At 35.8% G+C, this 22500-nt stretch overlaps 2 protein-coding genes across 5 annotated transcripts in view; both read left to right on the forward strand.

Moving 5' to 3' along the window:
- Nucleotides 1-22500, forward strand: part of LOC122636531 (transmembrane protein 132C) — a 90472-nt gene that overhangs the window by 30551 nt on the left and 37421 nt on the right. The window lies entirely within an intron of this gene.
- The window catches only part of LOC122636538, a 7074-nt gene continuing 2182 nt past the window's right edge, over nucleotides 17609-22500 (forward strand). The window contains exons 1-5 of one of the 2 annotated variants that reach the window (XM_043827871.1): nucleotides 17609-17802; nucleotides 18631-18757; nucleotides 18851-18876; nucleotides 19437-19742; nucleotides 21456-21737. In XM_043827871.1, the coding sequence (XP_043683806.1) occupies nucleotides 17620-17802; nucleotides 18631-18757; nucleotides 18851-18876; nucleotides 19437-19742; nucleotides 21456-21737 (924 nt within the window). In that variant the 5' untranslated portion in view covers nucleotides 17609-17619. Of the gene's footprint in view, nucleotides 17803-18630; nucleotides 18877-19436; nucleotides 19743-21455; nucleotides 21738-22500 lie in introns of both variants that reach the window. The other variant, XM_043827870.1, reaches the window with a different exon arrangement.

Genomic DNA, 22500 nt, shown 5'->3' on the forward strand with positions numbered 1-22500 from the left:
GTAAAAATTTCCGAAGGGCATTGTCTGTGAGAATAATTCACGCGCGGCTGAAGAATCGACGGCGTGTGGATCCTGAATTTCTCTCTCTTTCTCTCTCTCTCTCTCTCTCTCTCTCTCTCTCTCGGCTTCTAAGATATTGCCAAAAGTATGCGACGGCTGGTAGCAAACCTTTTCCAAGATTTCGGTTTGATGTTCAAGATGATATTAGATTCGTGTACTTTAGAAATCGAGAGAACGAGCACGACAACCATTATTGTCGTTTTACGAGGAAGATCGCATTGAAAACATTTCGTTCGATTTCATTTTCTAAGAGTTTTTGTTGAATCCGTATAGGGTTAGTGACGGTCAGTGGGATGATGGGAGATAGGGCAGATGAGGAAGGAGTTAGAGAAGGTTGAGGACGTTGTATAGAAAAACGTTTGAAAATTATCGATATCCACGTAGAATCGTTTAGCGTGTTACACTAAAGTCCCATCGGCTGGAAGATACGATAGTAAGCATCTTTCGAGCATAAAAGGGGTGATCCCGTTTGACATTATTGAAAGGGGAACGATCGCCGATTCTGAGGATAGGCGTCGTGCGTTATCGTTAAAACCTCTGGAGACTTAAAAGAGGCAGCTCCGATTTTTTTTTTACTTTCTTTTTGTTTTTCTTTTTTTCTTTTTTCATTATCTTATTATTATTATTATTATTTTAAATTTTCGTTTAGAGAAGAATGCCCATTCACTGTCACAAAAATTAAATTCCACGTGGAGCGGAGAGAAGGACCTTGCGATATAATAACATCTGCTTTCTTTATGAGAAAGGGTGATTTATTTTTTTTCTTTTTCTTCTTTTTTTCTTTTTTTCTTTTTTTTTTTTTTTTTTAAGGAATAAGAAAAAAAGGATAGAAGAGAAAAGTTTCCCATAGGAAAATTTCATGAATACTATGTATATGTTCGTAGATTTTGCAAGGAACTATATCTGCGATGGGGTTATTCGATGAAAATACTTAATACCTAGTAAGAACCAACTTCTGCGTCATTTCTAGATCTATTTGTGCGAGTGCGTGTATGTGTTTTTTGAAACTATGTATGTCTCTAGGCGAATACTATTCCCATTGTAGTTGGAATAGTTACTCATCTGACGTTTACGAGATTCTAAGTCGTTCGTATAAGATAGCCGTGGCAACATAAGTCACGTTCCAAGGCTTAAAACCAAATTAGAATGTATGCACCAAGCTAGAGTCGGCAATTCAGTATAGTTATTGTTAACCAAGATGTACTTACTTACTTACTTACTTACTTACTTACTTACTTACTTACTTACTTACTTACTTACTTACTTATTTACTTACTTACTTACTTAACACCACGACTAAGAATGAAACATTTTATGTACATTAAGTGAGAATCATTATTGGATTTCACGCTCGTATGATCACGAACAATCCGATTTATTTTTCATATCCATTCGTATGATGTATATACTTAAGACTATGGGAAAAGCACTTTGATATCGTATCCATATCGATCTTCGCTTTTCTATATTCATTTTATATTATTTTCGTATTTATTATATTATTTTATTATTATATTATCATTATCATTTTCATTTTATATTAATATCTTTTCTGCATATTACAAAAAGTACTATATTATATTATCTATATTCTATATCTTCTATATTATATCATCGTATCGAGATCTTTACTTTTCTATATTTAGTTTATATTATTTTCATATTTATTATATTATTAATTTCATTTTCATTTTATATTAATATCTTTTCTCTTACTCCTTTCTCTTTCTTCAATTTCTTTTTTCTCACTTCCATTTTCATCCTCTTTTCTTTCTTTCTTTCTTTCTCTCTTTCTCTCTTTCTTTCTTTATTTATTTATTTATTTATTTATTTACTCACTTATATATTTATTTGTTTCTTCCTTCCTTTCTTTCTTTCTTTCTTTCCCATGACCGTTATAATTGGCCATACAACCTCATTTCTCTCGATCAGTTTATATCGCTCTCGAACGAGACCGGACGCGAGCTGTCGAAGAATCGATATAGACTCGTCAATTTTTTATACGTATATACAAACACAAGCACACATACTTACACATATATACATACAACGTACGTACAGTCTATTATAGAGAGAAAGAGAGAGAGAGAGAGAGAGAGAGAGAGAGAGAGAGAGAGAGAGAGAAAGAAGTATGAAAAATTATCGCTTTGCTTTCCGACGAACTGATCGATCGAGTCACGGAATTTTTTCCGCGACGATGATTTAACCTCCGCCAACAAGGAAGAAAACGGAGAGGAGGAGGGAAGGTGGGAGGGACTTTGATAGACCGTACGGTGTAGACTTGACTAATACGTCTAACGTATAGAGTGTCCCAAGGAAAATCTACCTCGAGGAAACGACAGGATGATATAATAAATAACGCTTTATACGCGATAGTTGGGGTAGATTATTCGAAGTAACGTTAGAGCGAAAAGAAAGAGATATTGCGTTCGTGGAAGATGGTTGAAAATTTCATGGAGGTAACCGTTCAATATCTCAACGTTGAAAAAGAGGACATACCTGATACATACCTCTACCTAAGCTATCTACCTATCTACCTACCTATTTACATATCCCGAAGGATCGAACGATTATAAAAACTATTTTTTCTGTTGGTTTTCATATTTTCCTCTTTCTTCAATCGTTCTTATTTCTTTTCTGATTTTTTCTTTTTCTTTCGTTACCTTTCTTTTGATCTGATCGATCGAACGATCTTATATTACATTTCTCTCTCTCTCTCTCTCTCTCTTTCCTTTTCGTTTTCTATTTTTTTCGTTCACTTCATCGACTCTCGTTTTATCACAATCGTCGCAATGATTAAACCATAGTCGAGGAAAGAATCGACTCGAGTTGGTTGGATGCCTTGATAAATAATTTGCTTGGAAGGCATCGGACTCGGTCGAACAGTCTGACCGATTTAGCTCGACCGACTTACAAATTTCGTACGGCGTTGGACGGTCGTCGGCCTTCTCATCGTTTCCTCTTACACAACTACCCCCCACTCTCTTTCTCTTTATCTCTGTCTCTATCTCTTTCTTTCGAGTTCTATCACGACTCTTTTATTCTAATCCGCTTATACGGTCTTAAGGGTCGATCATTTGCTATAAAGAAAGAGAGAGTGAGAGTGAAAGAGAGAGATATCGGTATCAATTACGTTTATTTTTTTCATCGACTCTCCTCATCCTTCTCCCTCTATCTATCATCAGTCCATCATCCTTCAAATCGATTTCGCTCTGATCTCGATTAGAGAAGGTCGTATTTATCGAGGTTGCAACATAGAAGACCCTTCGGAATCAACGTTAAAAGCTTTCATTCGTAAGGGTAAAGCGGCGATAGTGAATACTGGTGGTAGTGGCATTGATTATCGTCGACTCTCTCTCTCTCTCTCTCTCTCTCTCTCTCTCTTCGAGTAATAAAAAAAAAGAGAGAGAGAGAAATAACAAGGAAAATAAAGATTCGTCGTATCGTGGTCAAACGTCATGGGAAATATTGGCCGGGCCCACGCGTATGCGAGTATACGAACGAAGGATCGTATTCACGGGGACCGAGATCGCGATGAGTATAAATTGCGTTCAAACCGCAGTTAACCCCGACAGGCAGCAGCGACAGCGAAAGAGCGAGCAGAAAGAGCATCGATACATATCGGGATCGTAAAATCGTAATGGTCTACGGCCGTCGATCGATGGAGATCCTGGTTGCGCGTGAATGAGCCCAGTTTCTGTTAAATTACTACCATCTCGTTTTGCGTTTCCCTTTAAAAGGTCTTTCTGGTTAAAGAGAAAGAAAGAAAGAAAGAAAGGAAGGAAAGAAAGAAAGAAAAATAAATAGAAAGAGAGAGAGAGAGAGTAAATGGAGAATCGCGTGGGATTAAACTGAAGTAGAAATGAGAGAGAGAGAGAGAGAGATAACACGACGTAGGTACGTGAGATTGCTAGAGAGAACGGCGAGAAAAAGAAGGAAAGATAAATACAGAACGTTAAACGATAGGACGTAGGTAGGTATCACGATGAAAATAGTAGATATAACGTAATACGTGTATATACGGATATACGTAAGGGAGAAAGATTTTTAGGGGTTAAAAAGGAATAGTTAGAGGTAAAGAAGAAAAAAAGAGATAATAATAAAAAAAAAAAAAAAAAAGAAAAATAAATAAAAGAAAAGAAAAAGAAGAACATTGAAGAGGTTCCTCCAGGCAAAAGAATCCGGTGAACGCTACCTGAATTTCCCTCTTTTTCTTTTTTCTTTTCTTTTGTTTTGTTTTCTTTTTTCTTTTTTTGATCTTTTTCTTTCTTTCTTTCTTTCTTTCTTTTTTTTTTTTTAACCTGGAGTTATGTTATCGTCGTCTGGCGTATTCTCAAGGAGTCTTCAACTCCCTCCATCTCATTCTACCTTCCATCTTCCCTTAACTTCCTCTTCGCTCGATTGTCCTAAAGCAATTTCAAGAACATCTTTGTATCTTGGCCGATCAAAGAAAAGAAAGATATCGAGGGTCTTTTGAGTTAACGCTAAACTATTCCTATCTATTTACCTACTTGATTTTTTAACCTATCTAGATTCAGGGCTTTCGTCGTCAATCAATTATTCTCGATTGATTCGATTTTTAAAGAGACTTAAAGGGAGAACAATATATATATATATATATATATTAAAATATATATAAGAAAAATATTAAACGTGTTAATTAAACATTAAAACATATATAAGTCAAATATTAAACGTGATTATGAATAGATATTTATTATATTATTAAATAATTAATTAATATCTAGATAAAATATTACAATTATATCATTTATTCATATCTAAGTAATCGTCTTATGAGAACGAATAAGATCCAACGTGCAAGTCTCTTTAGCCATTGGGGTTTCCTGTCGATCTCAGGACGACAATAACGGAATTGTTAGACAGCTACGCGTTAGACATTACTAACAGCCAACAGTAAACCTACGTCCGGTTCTGTAAATGCTTCGCTCTAATTGTTAGCTTCAGTTAATATCGTGAGATCGCGTCGGTGGTTTCTCTGGGAGAAAAAGAAAAAGAAAAAGGAAAAAAAAAAAAAACAGAAGCGACGATGGAAGGAAAACGTTAAAAGATCCAACAGACGATTTTATCAAGAGTCAATATTTTTTTTTTTCTTTTTTCTCTCCCTCTCTCTCTTTTTTTTTTTTTTTCTCTTTAAAACATCGTCGTCGTTGTCGTCGAGACGTCGTCGTACGAATGATCGATCGATCGATCGTCAACGGTCAAATTAAGGCACGCGAATAGATCGATTAAGTTAATCGGCTCAACTTGATGACTCGACCGAACTCTGGTCCCATTTGCGGTCGATGCTTCTAATCGAATCGAAAACGTCGGTCGTTATCAGTCGTTATCAGTCGTGATAAAGGAGAGCTTCCTTTGAGTGAAAATTTCTTGTTCTTCTGTTTTCTCTTTTCTTTCTTTCTTTCTTTCTTTCTTTCTTTCTTTTTTTTCGCGAGCTTAGTTTTCCTTCCCATCTGGCGACTTTCAAAGGCGGCAATCTTTCAGCCTTCTATTCGCATCAACGTCCAAGAAAACTACACCATAGATCCACGACAAAGCTTCTCTGGGATGGTAAAAAGTAATACTCGAGATTTGCCTCGGAATAGAAGAAGAAGCTCTCAGGAAGGAAGCCAGGCCTCACAATTTCTATTTTTAACGGGGAGACTCTGGCCTTTGACTAGATTGTTTTCATCGATGTCACATCGATGTAGAAATTAGAAGGACACGCGATCGAGTTATTTTTGAACTTTATAAAATATTATTTTATCGATAGGTAGGTACATGTTCAATGGCATGACATCCCATATATGTGTTTCATAAATATTCACGATCTCGTGCGAATATCATAGTCGATGATTCTACGTGCGTATCGAATGAATATATACAAAATCATAACTTTGCGAGCTGTTTCTTTTTTTTTTTCTATTTTATTTTATTTTATTTTATTTTATTATTGTTTTTTTTTTTCTCTTTCCTCCTCCTCTTACCTCCTCTTCCCATAAAAGAGTACATAGTTAAATGCCTTCGAGCGAAAGTTATAATGTTTTATTTAAATCAATGTGCCTTCATCGTCGTAAAAGCTCTTTCTATCTTTCTTTCTCTCAAACGATCGAACGATCGATCGATTGATCGATGTACAAAAATGCATAACGATCGTATGAAAATCCATCTCATTTATGATTCGTGTAATTATGCTTAATTAACTCAAAACTGATTCGAAGCTTGCAAAAAAAAGGAAAGAAAAAAAATTAATGCAAAAAAAGGAGAGAAAAAAAAAGTAGAAAATCGAAACGACCCGATTAAGGGTAACCAAAGTGTATGCGATTATAGTCATGTTCGGTGGTGGTGGTGGTGGTGGTGGTGGTGGTGAAGCTAATTAAATTCGGTCGTTACGCCCCACGTATGCGCGAGAATTATAAACTGTTTTTCTTTCTCTTTTTTTTTTCTTTTTTTTTTTTTAGTGGTAGGTTATTTTTGGACTGTAGATTGATTAATACTTCCATACAACACACTGTATATATATACATGTGCGTATACACGCAATATATATGTACATTCATACGTACGTACATACGTATATATAAACATGCGTACATATGAAATATATATGTATATTACATACGTATACATACAAATATGCTTACACAAGCAATATATATATATATATATACATACATATGCGTACACAAGCAATATATATACGTATAAAAAAATTATCGGTACTCTTCAGCACTATACTCTTTTACGTCATAAGCGACATTTGGATATTCGTACTCGCGAATAGATTCGTGTTTGTCACCTCGACCTACACGATCGTGCGCGATTCGAGCGAACACGCAACGGAGGAGGATGAAAAAGAGGAGAAAAAGGAGGCGAAGGAGGAGAAGGAATAGTAGGGGAATGAAAAGGAGGAAGAGAAGCGAGAGTTATAGGAGAGGAGAGGAGAGAAGAGAAAAAAGAAGGGAGAAGGAGGGAGAAGGAGGGAGGAGGAGGAGGAGGACGACGAGCGAATGCCGCGCCCCATGGGGCTTTTACTACATAAGGCAACGGAGCGCTTAACGTAATCCGCATAAATAAATTCTACGTACTGCGAAGAATACCTAAAAGGCAACGTAGTCAACCAAGACCGATATATTTTATTCCGTTTTGAAAATAATTTCGATTCTTGATATCTTGTTACTACTAGACACGTAAATGAATACTAATAAACTTTATGCATTTATGAGAAGATAAATTAACGTTTGTAAACTCGTCCTTGAAACGTTCGATACGACGTTCAACGGAGAAGTAAATACTGCTTCGAATATCTCTGACCGAATGGATTAACGAGCCGTACTAAATAGAACGATGGTATCACAAGCTTGATATGGTACAGAGGGTTACCGATGAATTACGAGGAATCGTAATTTCACGGACGATGTATAATATTTAGCCACCGTAGATTCGTAACCTCGTGGATGAACATGCTTCGACGGTAGGTTTGAATTATGATGATCGATCATTAGACGATCTCTCCGCCATCTCTCTCTCTCTCTCTCTCGCTTGCTTCTTTGCCCTACCCATATCGCAATCGGCCGATCGCATTGCGTACATCAAGTATGATGGAAAGCTAACTAGATGGATACTACGTCTATGTATTTCTCTCTCTCTCTCTCTCTCTCTCTCTCTCTCTCTCTCTCTCTCTGTCTCTCTGTCTCTCTGTCTCTCTCTCTTTCTCTTTCTGCGTGTGTGGGTGTGTGTTTAATTACAGAACGAAAGCGATCGATTGTCAAACTCCGCAAATAATCAATATTATTATGAACATCGCTGAAATTCTATTAGATCTTTGAAATGAGTGAAAAAGGATTTATTTATATTATTATGATTACAAACAAGTACATTAACGAAATTTTCCGAGATAACGAACGTTCCGTACCGATTACCTCTCTTTGACATAATCGCTCGGGAAAATATTAATTCGGACGTAATCGTCCGGGTTTACATAATCGCGGGTACGCTTACTCCCTGTATGTATGTATGTATATATGTATGTATGTATGTATGTATCGTGTAAAATCGTATCGACAGTAGCGGTAAAATGCGCTATCGGTCGGTCAAGAGAGAAAGAGAGAGAGAGAGAGATTGATAGAGATAGAGAGTGAGAGAGAGAGAGAGAGAGAGAGAGAGAGAGAGAGAGCAGAGCTTCACTATTTCCTAAAAGCAATATGCCAAACTTGGCGTAAATATGCGTAACCAAGCGAATAAGCTGTCTCGCAACGATCGATATTGCTTGTTTCGTTGGATATGATAATCGATCATCGACATATTTGCCGTATTGTGGTAGCTATAATGATTATACGCCGAGCGATATTATCGCGTCGACGATTTTCTATAACGAAAGGATATGAGATATTGTGGAAATAGTTGAAAGAAGGCTTAGAGGATATTAACAAAGGTTGTTATACATGTTTAGAATCAATGGGAGTAGATAGAGATGGGGGTGCGGAATGGAGAGGGTATGAAAATATTCGAGCAAATTTCAATCGAACGAACGAACGAACGAACGAACAGAAATCGATAATTTCGTGCCTGCTCGCCGACTATTAATTCGAATTATTCGCGTCAACTTTATCTCGAATAATAATTATTATTTCAATCGTAATTTATCGTCGATTATCGTCGTAATATATTTTTCTTTTATCTTCTGTCGGACAAATTTTCGTTTGGACGCGTTGAAAAGAGAATATTAACGGTGAAGAGGTAAAGAGAGATGAAAGAAGGGGTATGAAAAGAAAGGAAAGAGAACACACGTCCGTTGGGTTTAATAAAATCGTGAATCGAAAATAAAAAGGCTGGTTTGGACGATCTATCAGATCCTTTAAATCCTTCCAAGACCAAACGACGACGAGGACGACGAGGACGACGACGACGAGGAGGAGAAGAAGAAGGACGAAGCCGACAAGAATGGTGATATTCTTCGAAGTCGAAGCTTTTGAATGCACGGCACGAGTCCGATAACGACTAGGTTCCATTATCTTGACATCCTTTATCCAAAAGTTTCGACTTCTCTAGCATATCGCTATAGAGAAACTACAAAATACACATCTACTTTGTACTTCGCAACTAATTATTTGCCGACGTACCTTAGATTAATATACATACATACATACATACATAAATATATATGCATAGATATTTCTTATGTAGTAAAATAAAAAATATTATGGAAGAAGAAGAAGAAGAAAAGAAATTATTTTGCCTTGACGATAAAGAGAAAGTAAAGAAAAAGTATAGTCGGACAGGATTGGTTCGTTAAATTGTTATTTATTTTAGAAGGACGTTGAGAGAGGAGGAAGGAGTTGAAGGAGGATAGGGGTGGGTGGGTGGTTGGGTGGGTGGAGATAGGGAGTGAGTAGTAGGTGGTCTTGGGCTAGATAAGAAACGATCGATCGATCCTCGCTTGGCGTAACCTCCAACGTCGTTTCTTCTTTCTTTTCATAGTGCCTTGGTGACTTTGGTTTTCTCTCTCTCTCTCTCTCTCTCTCTCTCTCTCTCTCTCTCTCTCTTTCTCTATGGCGCGCACTCGTCCGTTTTGTACCTATACCAATTCTAATCGATACTCGACCCGACTACTCGTCTCGATACGACCGCTTTTCTCCTTTCTGTGAGGAGGCCGAGGACGAGGACGAGAACGAGGACGAGAACGAGGACGAGAACGAGGACGAGGACGAGGACGAGGACGATGACGAGAAGGAAGGTGAGGGTGAACCCGTTGACGAGGAGGACCAAGAGGATGAGGAGGACGAAGTCGGTGGCATCGAGGAGACGTGTCTCCGCTCTTCGTATCTTTCAGCTTTTGTTTCCGACGTGATCTAATCGTCCTGTCGCGCTCGCTCGAGAGAGCTCAAGAATTCCGTTTGATTCATTTCCGTTAACTCCTTACCCTCCTCGCTTTTTCTACCCTCTCCATTTACCTTCAAGATCCTCTTCCTATCCTTCTCTCTCTCTCTCTCTCTCTCTCTCTCTGTCTTTTTCTTTCTCTCTTTTTCTTTCTCTTTCTCTCTTTTCCAGGCGGAATGTAATTATCGAATGCAAGGAAGACGAAAGAAAGAAGGGGAGTAACAGGGTCGACTATCCAACAGCCCGGATAATAGGAGCTTCTATATGGTAGGAACCCGCTTTATGTCTAAAGCCATTCTCTCTCTCTCTCTCTCTCTCTCTCTCTCTCTTTTCTCTCTTTCCCACTCTCTATCTTTTTTATATGCGTAGAAATGATTAAAGTTAAATCTTCAACAAAGAAGAGTTTTGAAATGACATTCAGCAGAATATTCCAATAAAAATATTCGAACTCTTTTCGATGAATCACTTTTTTCCCATTCGACTGTAACAAGAAGATTGTATAGAACCAACCAAAGGTGTTATACCTTACTTACCTACCTATCTACCTATCTACCTACTTACCTACCTATCTACTTACCTAACCTACCTATGCCAATGTTTCTACATTCCACTTAACTGCTCCTGGATAAACCTTATCCCGAGCTTATTTCGAGCTTTCCCAGCGAACTTTAATCTCGACGAAACGCATAACCTAGCTCGTTCGTTGAAAGGACTACACGTTGGGCCAGAACGATCGAACAACCTTAATCTTTGACGAAAATTAATAAACTTAGTCGTCCTCTCTCTCTCTCTCTTTCTCTCTCTCTCTCTCAGTCTCTGTCTCTGCCTCTCTCTATCTTTCTCTCCCCCATAGATTCATCCTACTTCATTCTATATGCTACGAGTGTACTTTATAACTGACGATACTAAGCAGCTTTAAACCCCTCGACAAATTTGGATGAGCCGCGCCCACATCTTGCGGATCATTATATTTGGTCTAAACGCCAAACGAGGGTTACCCGCATTTCCTAGTATTGTTTAGTTTCTCCAATTTCGTGCACTTCGCTGGTACTGTCTCTTACGATTCTCGTTGGAGAGATCAAGTGCCGCCACGAATGCGAGGATTAACGAAGTTAATTGTAACACACAGACACACTCTCTCTCTCTCTCTCTCTCTCTCTCTCTCTCTGTGTATGTGTGTGTCCATCTCTCTCTATCTCTCTCTGACATACACACACACAGAATATTTTAGGTTCTCTTTCTCTCTCTTTCTCTCTCTGTTTCTTTTTTCTCTCTTTTTCTAATTCATGCACTCTCTTACTCCCTCGTTCCCTCACTGTAAATATCGATGAGAAATCTACGTAGATAAACGAGCGTTCGTTCTTCGACTTAGGAGGTGGAATAGTTTATTCTACATAGTACACACACACACACACACACACGCACACATAGTAGTTGAACGAGATAAGACCATGGAGATTTTCAGTTCGTATTCACGGTAGATTTACTATATGCGTCTTCCCTCTCGTGAATAAGGAAATAAGTGCAGCATCCTTCGGTAAAAGTTCCTTCAGGTTCCCCCGAAAAAAAAAAAGGAAGGAAAGGGAAGGAAAGGAGAAGAAAAAGGAAACAAAAATGTTTGCAGAAAAAAAAGAAGAAGAGGAAGAGGAAGAGGAAGAAGAAGAAGAAGAAGAAGAAGAAGACGAGTGTTGAGCGCATCCTTCCGCGAATTTCAATTAAGTTTCGAAACTTCGTACGATGGGCACTCAGAGAATCCTCGGAAAAAGTTTTAACGAATCTTCAGGGTCACCCTAAGGATATACATACATATACATATACATATATATATATATATATATATATATATATATATATACCTATATAGAAATACAACGAACATAGTTGTATATTCGTATAAATCGTCGTCGCACCTAGTAAAGCGCTTTGAATAATTGTTATGGAAGGTCTAAGGCGAATCGAGTCAAGTCGAGTCGAGTCGAGTCGAGTCGAGTCGAATCGAGTCGAATCTTGTCGAGTCGAATCGTGTCGAGGCCCAGGCAATGTCTCTACTCCGACTACTCGACGATCCAATTTCGTCCTGGTACAAGAAACGTAATTATACGTAACATCGAGAGAGAGAGAGAGGGGGGGGGAGAGACCTCCGTCATTGGGATTAGTCGAGTATTCTCTCCATCTTGCAAAAAAAAGAAAAAGAAGAAGAAGAAATCATCGACGTTTCTACCTTTTGTCTCGATAGTGAGTTTTTATTAAAGCGGTTCAACTCTCTCTGTCTCTCTCTCTCTCTCTCTCTCTCTCTCTCTCTCTCTTTCTCTTTCTCTCTGCCTCCTACATACATATAGAGAGAGAGAGAGCAATCTTTTTTCCCTCCAAGCTTATGAAGATAAACGTCAAATAACAACCGCAGAAAACGACCGAGACGCGACCTCTTTTCCCGTTCTATAGGACATTCTTCTTCGGCTTGGATACACAGAAACGGAAGGAGGAGGGCGACAGAGTGGTTACGAAAAGGGGGATGCTTACGTTTCGTTGTAAGGGATACGATGGAACGCGGACTCCGGAACGCTCAGACCTTAAATTTCTCGGATACGTCGCCGACACCGTTGCAGGCTGTTGAACTCTCGACAGATTCTTTAGCCCCGCGCGACAACCCCTCCCAACCTCCCAATCTCCCAACCTCCCTCTCAAAGCTTTTTCTTTATCCGTTGAAGTAGTAAGGGAGAGAATGAGAAAGAGAGAGAGAGAGAGAAAGAGAAAGAGAAAGAAAAAGAGAGGTATTACTTCGGCCACGAAACGTTAGTAACAGTAAGCGATAAGAGAACCCGTGAGCGTGAGCCTGCTGGCGTGTCGGAAAATAGGCGCGCTCGCGCGCATCTATTTTCGTTCCCGGTCACGTAACTACTATGTGGACGTATATTATGCGTGTTACCCGACTGCTATTCATCGAGTATCCCTTCCGTCTCCTAGTTATTTTCTCTTTATTTCTCTCTTTCTCACTCTCTCTATCAGTCTTTCTTTTATATAGCATATTCGTTGTTAGTCACGAATTAGTCGCGCGATTGACGTATTTAGTTACTTTACTTTAGTTACTTACTTCATCATTTACTTACTTATTTATTTATCTATGTTATTTATTCTTCATCTTCGTTTACGTTAAAACATCCGAAAAATTCACCTTCATATACTGTATTCGTTCTTAGTCACGTAATCGTTTTTATATTATATTCGTTGTCCGTCACGAATTAATCGCGTGACGACTTACTTACTTGCTTACTTATTTATTTGATTACTTACTTAATCATTTACTAATCATAAACTCTAGATTCGTAATAATATGTCAGTATATATGTGTGTGTCTCTGTGCAGGCAGAAGTAAATGTTTTTTTTTTTCGTCATAACTTTCACTTTCCTCGAGAAACTTTTAACCCTAACTCTCGTATATATTCCGTATTTAGAGATGAGAACGTCGGTTGTCCCTTAATAGCGTTCTTCTTATCTCTTACCAGATAAATCCGTGCTCGACTTTGGGATGCGTTCTAAGCCGGATGAACTGAAGATTTCCGCAATGTAAGATCCAAGAAGCCTATCGGACATACACACAGAGAAAAAGAGAGAGAGAAAGAGAGAGAGAGAGAGAGAGAAACAAAAAAAAAAGAACTCGATGAACGATGGGAAGGGATGAAATATTTTCTTTCGATATTATTATTGTTACATATATCCGAACGAAAAACGAACGTTTAACAAGCGTAATATCGTCGATAACAACGATTTTATCGAATAGGTTAGGTATATTCGTTCGTTCGTAAGCTTTCCCTTCTGTACGCATCGGTTGGCCTCATTAGAAAAGGGAGGAACCTTTTTATTCTTCTCGCTTACATACTTTCCAAGGTCTCCTCTTTCTCTCTTTCTCTTTGAAAGAGGGTCTCGTAGCACCCTACCGGCCATATTACTTTCGGCCGTAATTTAGCCGAAAGTTTCTCTACGTGTCCGTCCGAGAAGCTCTATCTATCTTTCTCTCTCTCTTTCTCTCTCTCTCTCTCTCTTTCTCTCTCTCTCTCTCTCTCTCACGTAGCTATACCTATATACAAAGTATAGTAGGTACGTGTGCGCGCGCGCCCTTTTTCCGAGGGCTCGATCGAAAGGGAGGAAAGCGAGAAAGGATTGGTGGAAGAGGGAAAGAGAGCTCGATGGTTATATCGATCGATCGCAAACTATCCCGGGTATTTCGACGATTACAGAGAGGCGGAAAGAGAATCAGAAAGAGAGATGGAAAAGCGCGAACGTTCGTAGGTTGGAAAGAGAGAAAAAGAGGGAGACTCTCTCTCTCTCTCTCTCTCTCTCTCTCTCTCTCTCTCTCTTTCTCTCTCACACTCTCACTCTCCCTGTCTGTCTCTCTGTCTCTCTCGTGTCACATGTATCTACGTACGTACACGCGGAAAATAGGAGTTGGGTGGAAGTGGATGAATATCCGAAAAGCGAAATGACCGAAAAGGGGAGAGAAGGATAAAAAGAGAGAGAGAGAGAGAGAGAGAGAGAGAGAGAGAGAGAAGATTGACGTACTATCCCGTTCGCGTCTGTACCGTGTGATGGATCAAATGTGGCTGGCTTATTCATTATGCGTTGGACCGAGCGACGAGGACGATGATTTACGGAAAGGGACGACAAAAAGGTGTCCGTGGATTGACGAGTGAGTGCAAAAGAGTGGGGAGTGGGAGGAAGGGCGTGGGGACAGTTCTGCAGTTTCATTCGTTAGCTTCGGTGAATCCATTTGGATGCTGGCAAAAAGCATCGATCCTTTCTAAAAACGAATTAAATATCAATAATTCGCGAAACGTTCTATCGAATTGGATATGCTTTCGGTTTTATGCTTTTAGAGGAAGTCAAAAGTTTTTTTTTTTTTTTTTTTTTGCTTTTTTTTGTGTTGTTGTTTTTTTTTCTGTTCCTGTTTCTGTTTTTTTTTTTATTTTTTTATTTTTTTTATTGTTTTCTCTCTTTCTTCTCTCCCTTTTTTTGTCCGCAACGATTTTAAAATAGCGCTCAACGCGCTTTTTTTTCTTTTTTCTTTTTTCGTTCTTTTCTTTTTTTTTTTTTTTTTTTTATTTTTTTCTTTTATTTTTAATGTTTTTTTTTTCTATAATCCTTATAACGCCTTTTTCAAACGTTCACGCGCAAGCAATTATTTTTCGAAAGCGCGTTACGCAGCTTTGATTCGAGATTAAGATAAATGTTTATCTAAGTTAGTAGGTACGTGCAATTCGTGTAATCGTTCGTGCTCACTCTCGTTTTTATTATTATCAGATATGAGGAAAAATCGTTTAGGGAAGTGACGCTTTTGTTGAAATGACGATTGATCGTACAACTATTTTTCAATTCTCGATGGAGATGAAGGGATGATTCGTACGGATAGGATACAGTATGTACGATACTTATCGGAAATAATTCGCGATAGTTCATTTTCTTCTTTTTTATTTTTTTTTTTTTATAAATGATCGAGCTTTTTATGAATAATCGAATGAATTATTATTGAATATAATTTGAAGATGAAACGGTTAACGATAACAATTACACTTAAACAAGAGATAAATAGATAGATAGATAGATAGATAGATAGATAGATAGATAGATAGATAGATAGATAGTTGTAAAACGTAAAAGAGCTCGTTAAGAGACAGCAAAAGGATTTGCCTCGGTGTTGCATCGTTCAACTCGCTTTTGTTAACTTTTTCGTTGTTCTCTGCAATTAAGAGAGAAGGAAAAGTAAGTACGGGCCTCGAGGTCGTGGCACGCTCAAAACGAAACGAAACGAAACGAAACGAAACAAAACGAAATGAAATAAAACGAACGAAACGAAACGAAACGAAACGAAACGAAACGGAATGAAACTAAACTAAATGTAATGCCGACGAATCTCGGTGAGTGGGATCGAAGACAAGTATTTGCCTTTGCTCCGAGCTAAATTACCGGCCTGTTCTCTCCAACGTATACATTAGTGAAATTATAATATTTCGTAAAATACAGAGTACCGCTTTAATAATATGTATTTCTCTTTAATGTACAAGAATTATGAGATACGCTCTCTGAAAGTTTCATCAATGGAATATGTACGACGACGATGCGACGACAACGACTAGATACACCGAAGGAAACAATATTACAAGAATAAAGCCGTTACGACGACGACGTTACAACAAAAGAATAGATTCGTTCGTGTATCGTATCGTATCGTATCGTATCGTATCGTACAGGTCAATAACTTGCATAGTTCAACACGTACATATGCATACACGCACGTAGATACACGCATATACTTTAGGTTTCATCCTCTCATTTTATACATCTGAGAGCATAAAACAATAGTTAATTCTAGCGAAAGAAAAAATGGGATCTTTCGATCGATCGTCGTTAAAAAAAAAAAAAAAAAGAAAAGAAAAGAAATAAAAAATATGTATCTTTGGAGATCTTAATCGAGAGCATATTTTAAAAAAAAACGTATCTACCTACGTATTTGTATGTATGTATGTATGTGTATCTGTATGTGTATGTATGTATATTGCCATATTTTCTCGGTGATTTACTTTTCTATACGTTTGCTACTTCATTGCGTGATCATTGATTCTGTGAACTACGAGCGATTATATAAGAGTCAAAAGCTTGTTCGGCTTTTTTGTTTATCGCGCATTGAAAAAGTAATAAAAAGAAATATGGTTGAAGTTGCATTTTTTAAAATAGAGAGAGACAGAGACAGAGAGAGAGAGAGAGAAAGAGAGAGAGAGAGAAATAAAAATCGATAGCTTTCCTTGGTTGTCCCAATGGTTTTCAGTTTTCAGACATAAAACGATATCACACATGTCGGTACGATAACGTCCGTACTCTCACATTTGAGAAAAATCCGTAACAAATTTTTTCAGACTCACTTCGTTTCTTCTTAAAAGAAGGAAAAAAAAAAAAAAAAAAAGAAAAAGATATCCGTCGACGTTACATTTTATCGTACGATTCTGTCATCGAATTAGTATCGGGTATGGCTTTATCGAAATACATTCATGAAATGCAATAATTAATTTTCAATCGCATAACAACGAAACAGTCGTAATGAATGCTTCAAGAAATGCTTTAATTACGTCGTTATTAATTTCCATATCGTCCATGGATGCACATTATTAATACATCCATCCATACATACATATATATATATATATATATATATATATATATACATACACATCGATTTGCATTTTATTCGATGAAAATATTTTACAATAAGTTTTATACTATCTATCCTTTAAATTTGTGCATCAATAAAAACACTGATTGCTATTTTATACCTATTTATATATGTGTATGCGTGTGCATATATACATACATACATACATACATATATATATATATATGTATATTATGTACATATAGACGTATATGTATGAAGAAAAACAAAAAAAAAATATATAGAAATGAAATATGTACGTATCATATTTCGACTACACGATCATAACACGCTCGATGTCGATTCTCTTTCGTTTTTAGGAAAATGTCGATGGTCGTTTGTTGAATTTGACGAGGATTGACGGTCGATTATCACACTTTCGTCCATTTCTATAAATTTTTTTCTCCCTCTTTCTCTTTCTTCCCCTCTCTCTCTCTCTCTCTCTCTCTCTCTCTCTCTCTCTCTCTCTCTCTCTGCAAGAAATGACGTCCAAAAATCCATTGTATAATATATATTGTCCCGAACAAATACACGTACCGGTGACTTTTCCATATATATTAAAACTTTACGCGAAAGCTGCCATACGTACACAACCATACGATTTGTTAAAATGGACGGCCGCATATTTTCGTGCTCTTGCAAACAAGGAGGTACCACCGGTGAAGGTACGTTTCAAATATTTGATACAATTATGATAAAAATCATCGTGTCATGATAAATCGTATCAATTAAATCGTATCAAATTAAAGCTATCTTTTTTTTTTGTCTTATCGGATTTTTCTTTTCTTTTTCTCTTTCTTTTCTTTTTGTACTCCTTGCAACTCGAGAAGAATGGAGGGATGTAAAACGTAAAAGTGGGCGAATGAGGGGAATGGGAACGTACGAATAAATGTTATTCTACCTCTGCAACTTAATAATAAATGTTTTAAAAGATAATATCCTGAGGTATAAAAAAAAAAAAAAAAAAAGAAGGAAAAGAAAAGAAAAGAAAAGAAAAGAAAAGAAAGAAAAAACTAGAAATGAACGAGAACGAGAGCGGCACGTTTCTCGTAGAATGTCTGATTAAATATGAACGCTGAAGTTTTTGAAAAAGTAGATTCAATTTGCCGTTAAGACAATATCTCACTTTATTTCTTCTTCTTCTTCTTCTTCTTCTTCTTTTTATTTATTTTTCTTATTCCTTTTTTTTTTGTTTTTGTTTTGTCTTTTTTGATTTCTCAAAGTATTCTCACATTACGATTAATAGGTATTAGAGCGACACTCGATTAATTTTACATACTTATCGTCATTATCCGTTTAAAATAGATGTTATCGAGAATAATCGTATTATTTATCCTTTGTTGTAATAAATATCCCATCGATGTAATAAGTATCTCATTTGATACGATGTTTTTCCTTCTTTTCTCTCTCTCTCTCTTTCTTTCTTTCTTTCTTTCTTTCTTTCTTTCTTTCTTTCTTATTTCTTTTTTTTTTTTTCGTTCTAATTATAACAGGAAAGATTGGAATATCCTCCATTTGAACATCCGTCCGGTATCACTCCTGGATATTTGAAGACTCTATTAAACAGATTTGGTCACGTAAACAAAGTCCCCTTGAGAGCTATTCTAGAACATTGGCAAGGTATCGATTTAAGTGAGACTAGTCTTTATCAGATATGTTTGGTCGGTGGATTCCTAAAGGGAGATTGGAACTGCGACTTTTATCGCTTTCTAGCTATAGCGTGTGGATTATTGGCCGACGTAAGTAATTCCCAGGAATATCGAATATTCTCAGAAAAAGAAAATCTAAGGATTTTAATTCGACTTCTTCGAACACTATCTTTGAAATCTTATTTATTTCATTTCTATTCGTTCTATTTGTTTCTATTTGTTTTACACATAAACTTTACACACACACATATATATATATATATGTATGTATGTATATTTTTATATATAATATAAAGATATATTTTATATACGTAATATACATATAATATCTTTATATTTAATATAAATATGTATCATATAAATTTATATATAATTTACATGTATAAATATATCATATTTTATATTTATATATATAGATATATCATATATTTTATATACATAATATATCTTTATATATAATAATAACAACATATATATATATATATATCTTCGAAGTATATCGAATATATCGATGATAATATCGCAGTTTTAACGATCGAGAAATGAAAATTTTTTCTTTCTAACGGATTAACATAATTCTCGATCGGTCGATCGGATCGATAAAATCAAACCTTGAACAGGTGGGGGGGTTTTTGCATCGCTTGCCTTAGAATTTAACGGATACTATGATTTACGTCTGCGAGCTACTGACGGAGGAGCCTGAAGGCGGTTCTGCGATGATACCTCTTCGTAACTTTACCAATCTTTATGGATATCTTGCGAATCTTGACTGCAGCGGTTGTATCTGTCCATCGATAATGATGAAAGAAGAAGATGAGGAAATTATCGAAGAAGAGGAATTATTCTATCCTCCGTGCACTGACGTTTCATTTTTCGAAATGTATCCGTGGTCAGATTCAACGATCTCCTATAGACTGAAGAGTGCAATGGAATTTCAGGAAAGAGGAGACGACGAGGTATTTCGAGTTTTTTTTTTTTTTTTTTTTTTACTATCGAATTAAATAAGTGATTATTTTGTTCGATATCATAAGTACTTTGTCCGACGTCGTTTAAATGGTCAAATTATTTTCTTATTCGTAGATAATAGAAATGATAGTGGAAATAATGTTATAGTCGAATTAATATTATTTATATTATCGATATGACGTTTATAATTATTAATTGTTTTATAAACAATATGTATATATATGTATATATGTATATATATAAAAATATATATAATATAATATAAATAATATTCGAAAGATAAATAGATATATTATACGAGTGTAGAATATTTATTAATCGAATTAATATTATCTATATTATTAACATATATATAATCATTAATTATTTTATAAATAATATATTTATTATAATTTATAACATAGATATATATATATATATATATTTATGTTATATATATTTATATGTATATATGTATATATATGTATATAATATAAATAATATTTGAAAGATAAATGGATATACTACATCTTATAATTCTCATTGATATATCTCTTTCTCTATCTCTGTTTCTCTATATCAGTAATATTCAGTCGAATTAATATTATTTATATTATTAATATAACATAAATTTTAATCGTTTTATAAACAATATATATATATATAATATAAATAATAGTCGAAAGATAAATGAATATATTACACGTTATAATTCTCTTTGATATCTCTCTCTCTCTCTCTCTCTCTCTCTCTCTCTCTGTCTCTTTTTGTTTCTCTATTTCTCTATCTCTCCATCTCTATCGTACATTCAACAGGGATTTCGCGAAGTTTAGTTTCGTTTTTCTATGGAAGTTACGATTAATTAAATCTAATATCAATTAACCGTTCGTACCAAAAACTTTTCGTTTGTCATTTCATACGTTATCGCAAATATTAAATCCATTAACGGTTTATTTGTCATGGCGAAGCACGAGAACGTACAGTTTTCCCTCTAACCTCTCCCCTTTCCATTATTATCCAAGCATACAATTTCAACCGGTTAATTATAACAGAATAAAACTAAAATATTTCCTCGAAATTGGACAACGAATCGTAACTCCGTTATATCATACCTACTACTATATATCTATAATCTATAACTCGTGTCCACGATTGATTCAATATTTTATCTCGTCGTTAGTATATATCTTTTTTTGTTGAAATAATCTCTGATTAAACTGATAACAAAACGTAAAATAAAAATAAAAATAAGAACGAAAAATATTAACAAAACGAACAGCAAACTAATAGCAGTCGTAAGAAACATATTTGTTTTTGGTGAAGGGGTTGAAGAGGGTTAGAGGGCGGAAAATATTTCTCTTTATATTATATATATACATACATACATATATATATATATATATATATATATATATATATATATATTTGTACATAAATATCGATTATCGATAACGAAGAAAGAAAATAATTAAATAGACATTTGAGTAATGTTAACATCGTTACAAAAGTCTTGACAAAGTACTCGAGTAAAAGAAATAAAAAAAAAAAAAAAAAGAAAAGAAAAAAGAAAAAAGAAAAATCGTATTCGACAAATCCATTATGCTCGTTCAACGTCGAAAGAGAGACACTCTGTAGTCATCTTTTAAGCTTGTGACGTCTTGTAGTGTTTACGCTTCGTTGAACGGTTTGACTCGAGTTAAGTGCGTGTTGTATTCGCTCAGGAGGAGGAAAGGAGCATTCTAAGTTCGTCCATCGAGAATGTAAAAGAAGAGCCAGTGGTCGAAAAAAAGAAGGATGAGATTGAAAGCAAAGTGGAAGAAACGGTTGAAACTAGAGAAATGTTAGAGAGAGATGTTACAAAGAAAGAGGAAACTGATACGAAGAATCTCACAAACGATAAGACCTCACAAGGTTTCGAACAAACTGATCGGGAAACGAAAATTGCCAATGAGGTCGAGACGATCGATGATTCGGCTAAGGAAGCGGAGGATATCGAAGTTGTCGAGGTTTGTAGTTCGAATATAAATATAAAAATAAAATGTAAGAAGGACATAAGAGAAAAAAAGAAAGATAAATGAATGAGTAAACGAATAAATAACAAGAAAATAATGTACCTAAGAGACGAGAAAATAGGGTCAACTAGTAGGTTATATTTGCCACGCGGATTCTCTCAAAGCGGAGACTTCGAAGTCGTGTTGTTGTATTCTGTTGAAGACTCTTAAACGAGATGGTTTATATATATATATATATATATATATATATATATTTTTCTTTTCTTTTCTTTTTTTTTTTTGATATCATAGTGTTTCATCATTTATCTTTTTCATCTCGTTGTATAAACCTATCCTTCGTATGAAGGAAGTATCGTTAAACACTCGTCGATGAAAAATATGACAACGATCCGTAAACCTTCGACAAAGTGTTTTCGCTAAGCTTTCATCTCTCTTAAAACGATGTTATATGGTAGGGGATAAAAAATAAAGAGAAATAAATAAAAAGAAATATACAAAAAAAAAAATAAAATAAAATAAAAATAAAAATAAAAGAAAGAATGAAAGAAAGGAAGGAAGGAAGAAAAAAAAAAAAGAGGAATACGCATATACAGGTAGTTATAGAAAACGACGGTGGTTCGCCGTTAACTACCGGTTTTACAGTCGCGATTAACCTTGCCTTTACGATCTAGTTCGTAAAGCCAGCATGGAAATAATTCTCGATGGTATTAGTACATTATGAAACAGTTTCGTTTTCTTTTATTTTTTTTTTTTTTTC

This window comes from Vespula pensylvanica, chromosome 22, assembly GCF_014466175.1.
Source record: "Vespula pensylvanica isolate Volc-1 chromosome 22, ASM1446617v1, whole genome shotgun sequence".
Classification (NCBI taxonomy): Eukaryota; Metazoa; Arthropoda; class Insecta; order Hymenoptera; family Vespidae; genus Vespula; species Vespula pensylvanica.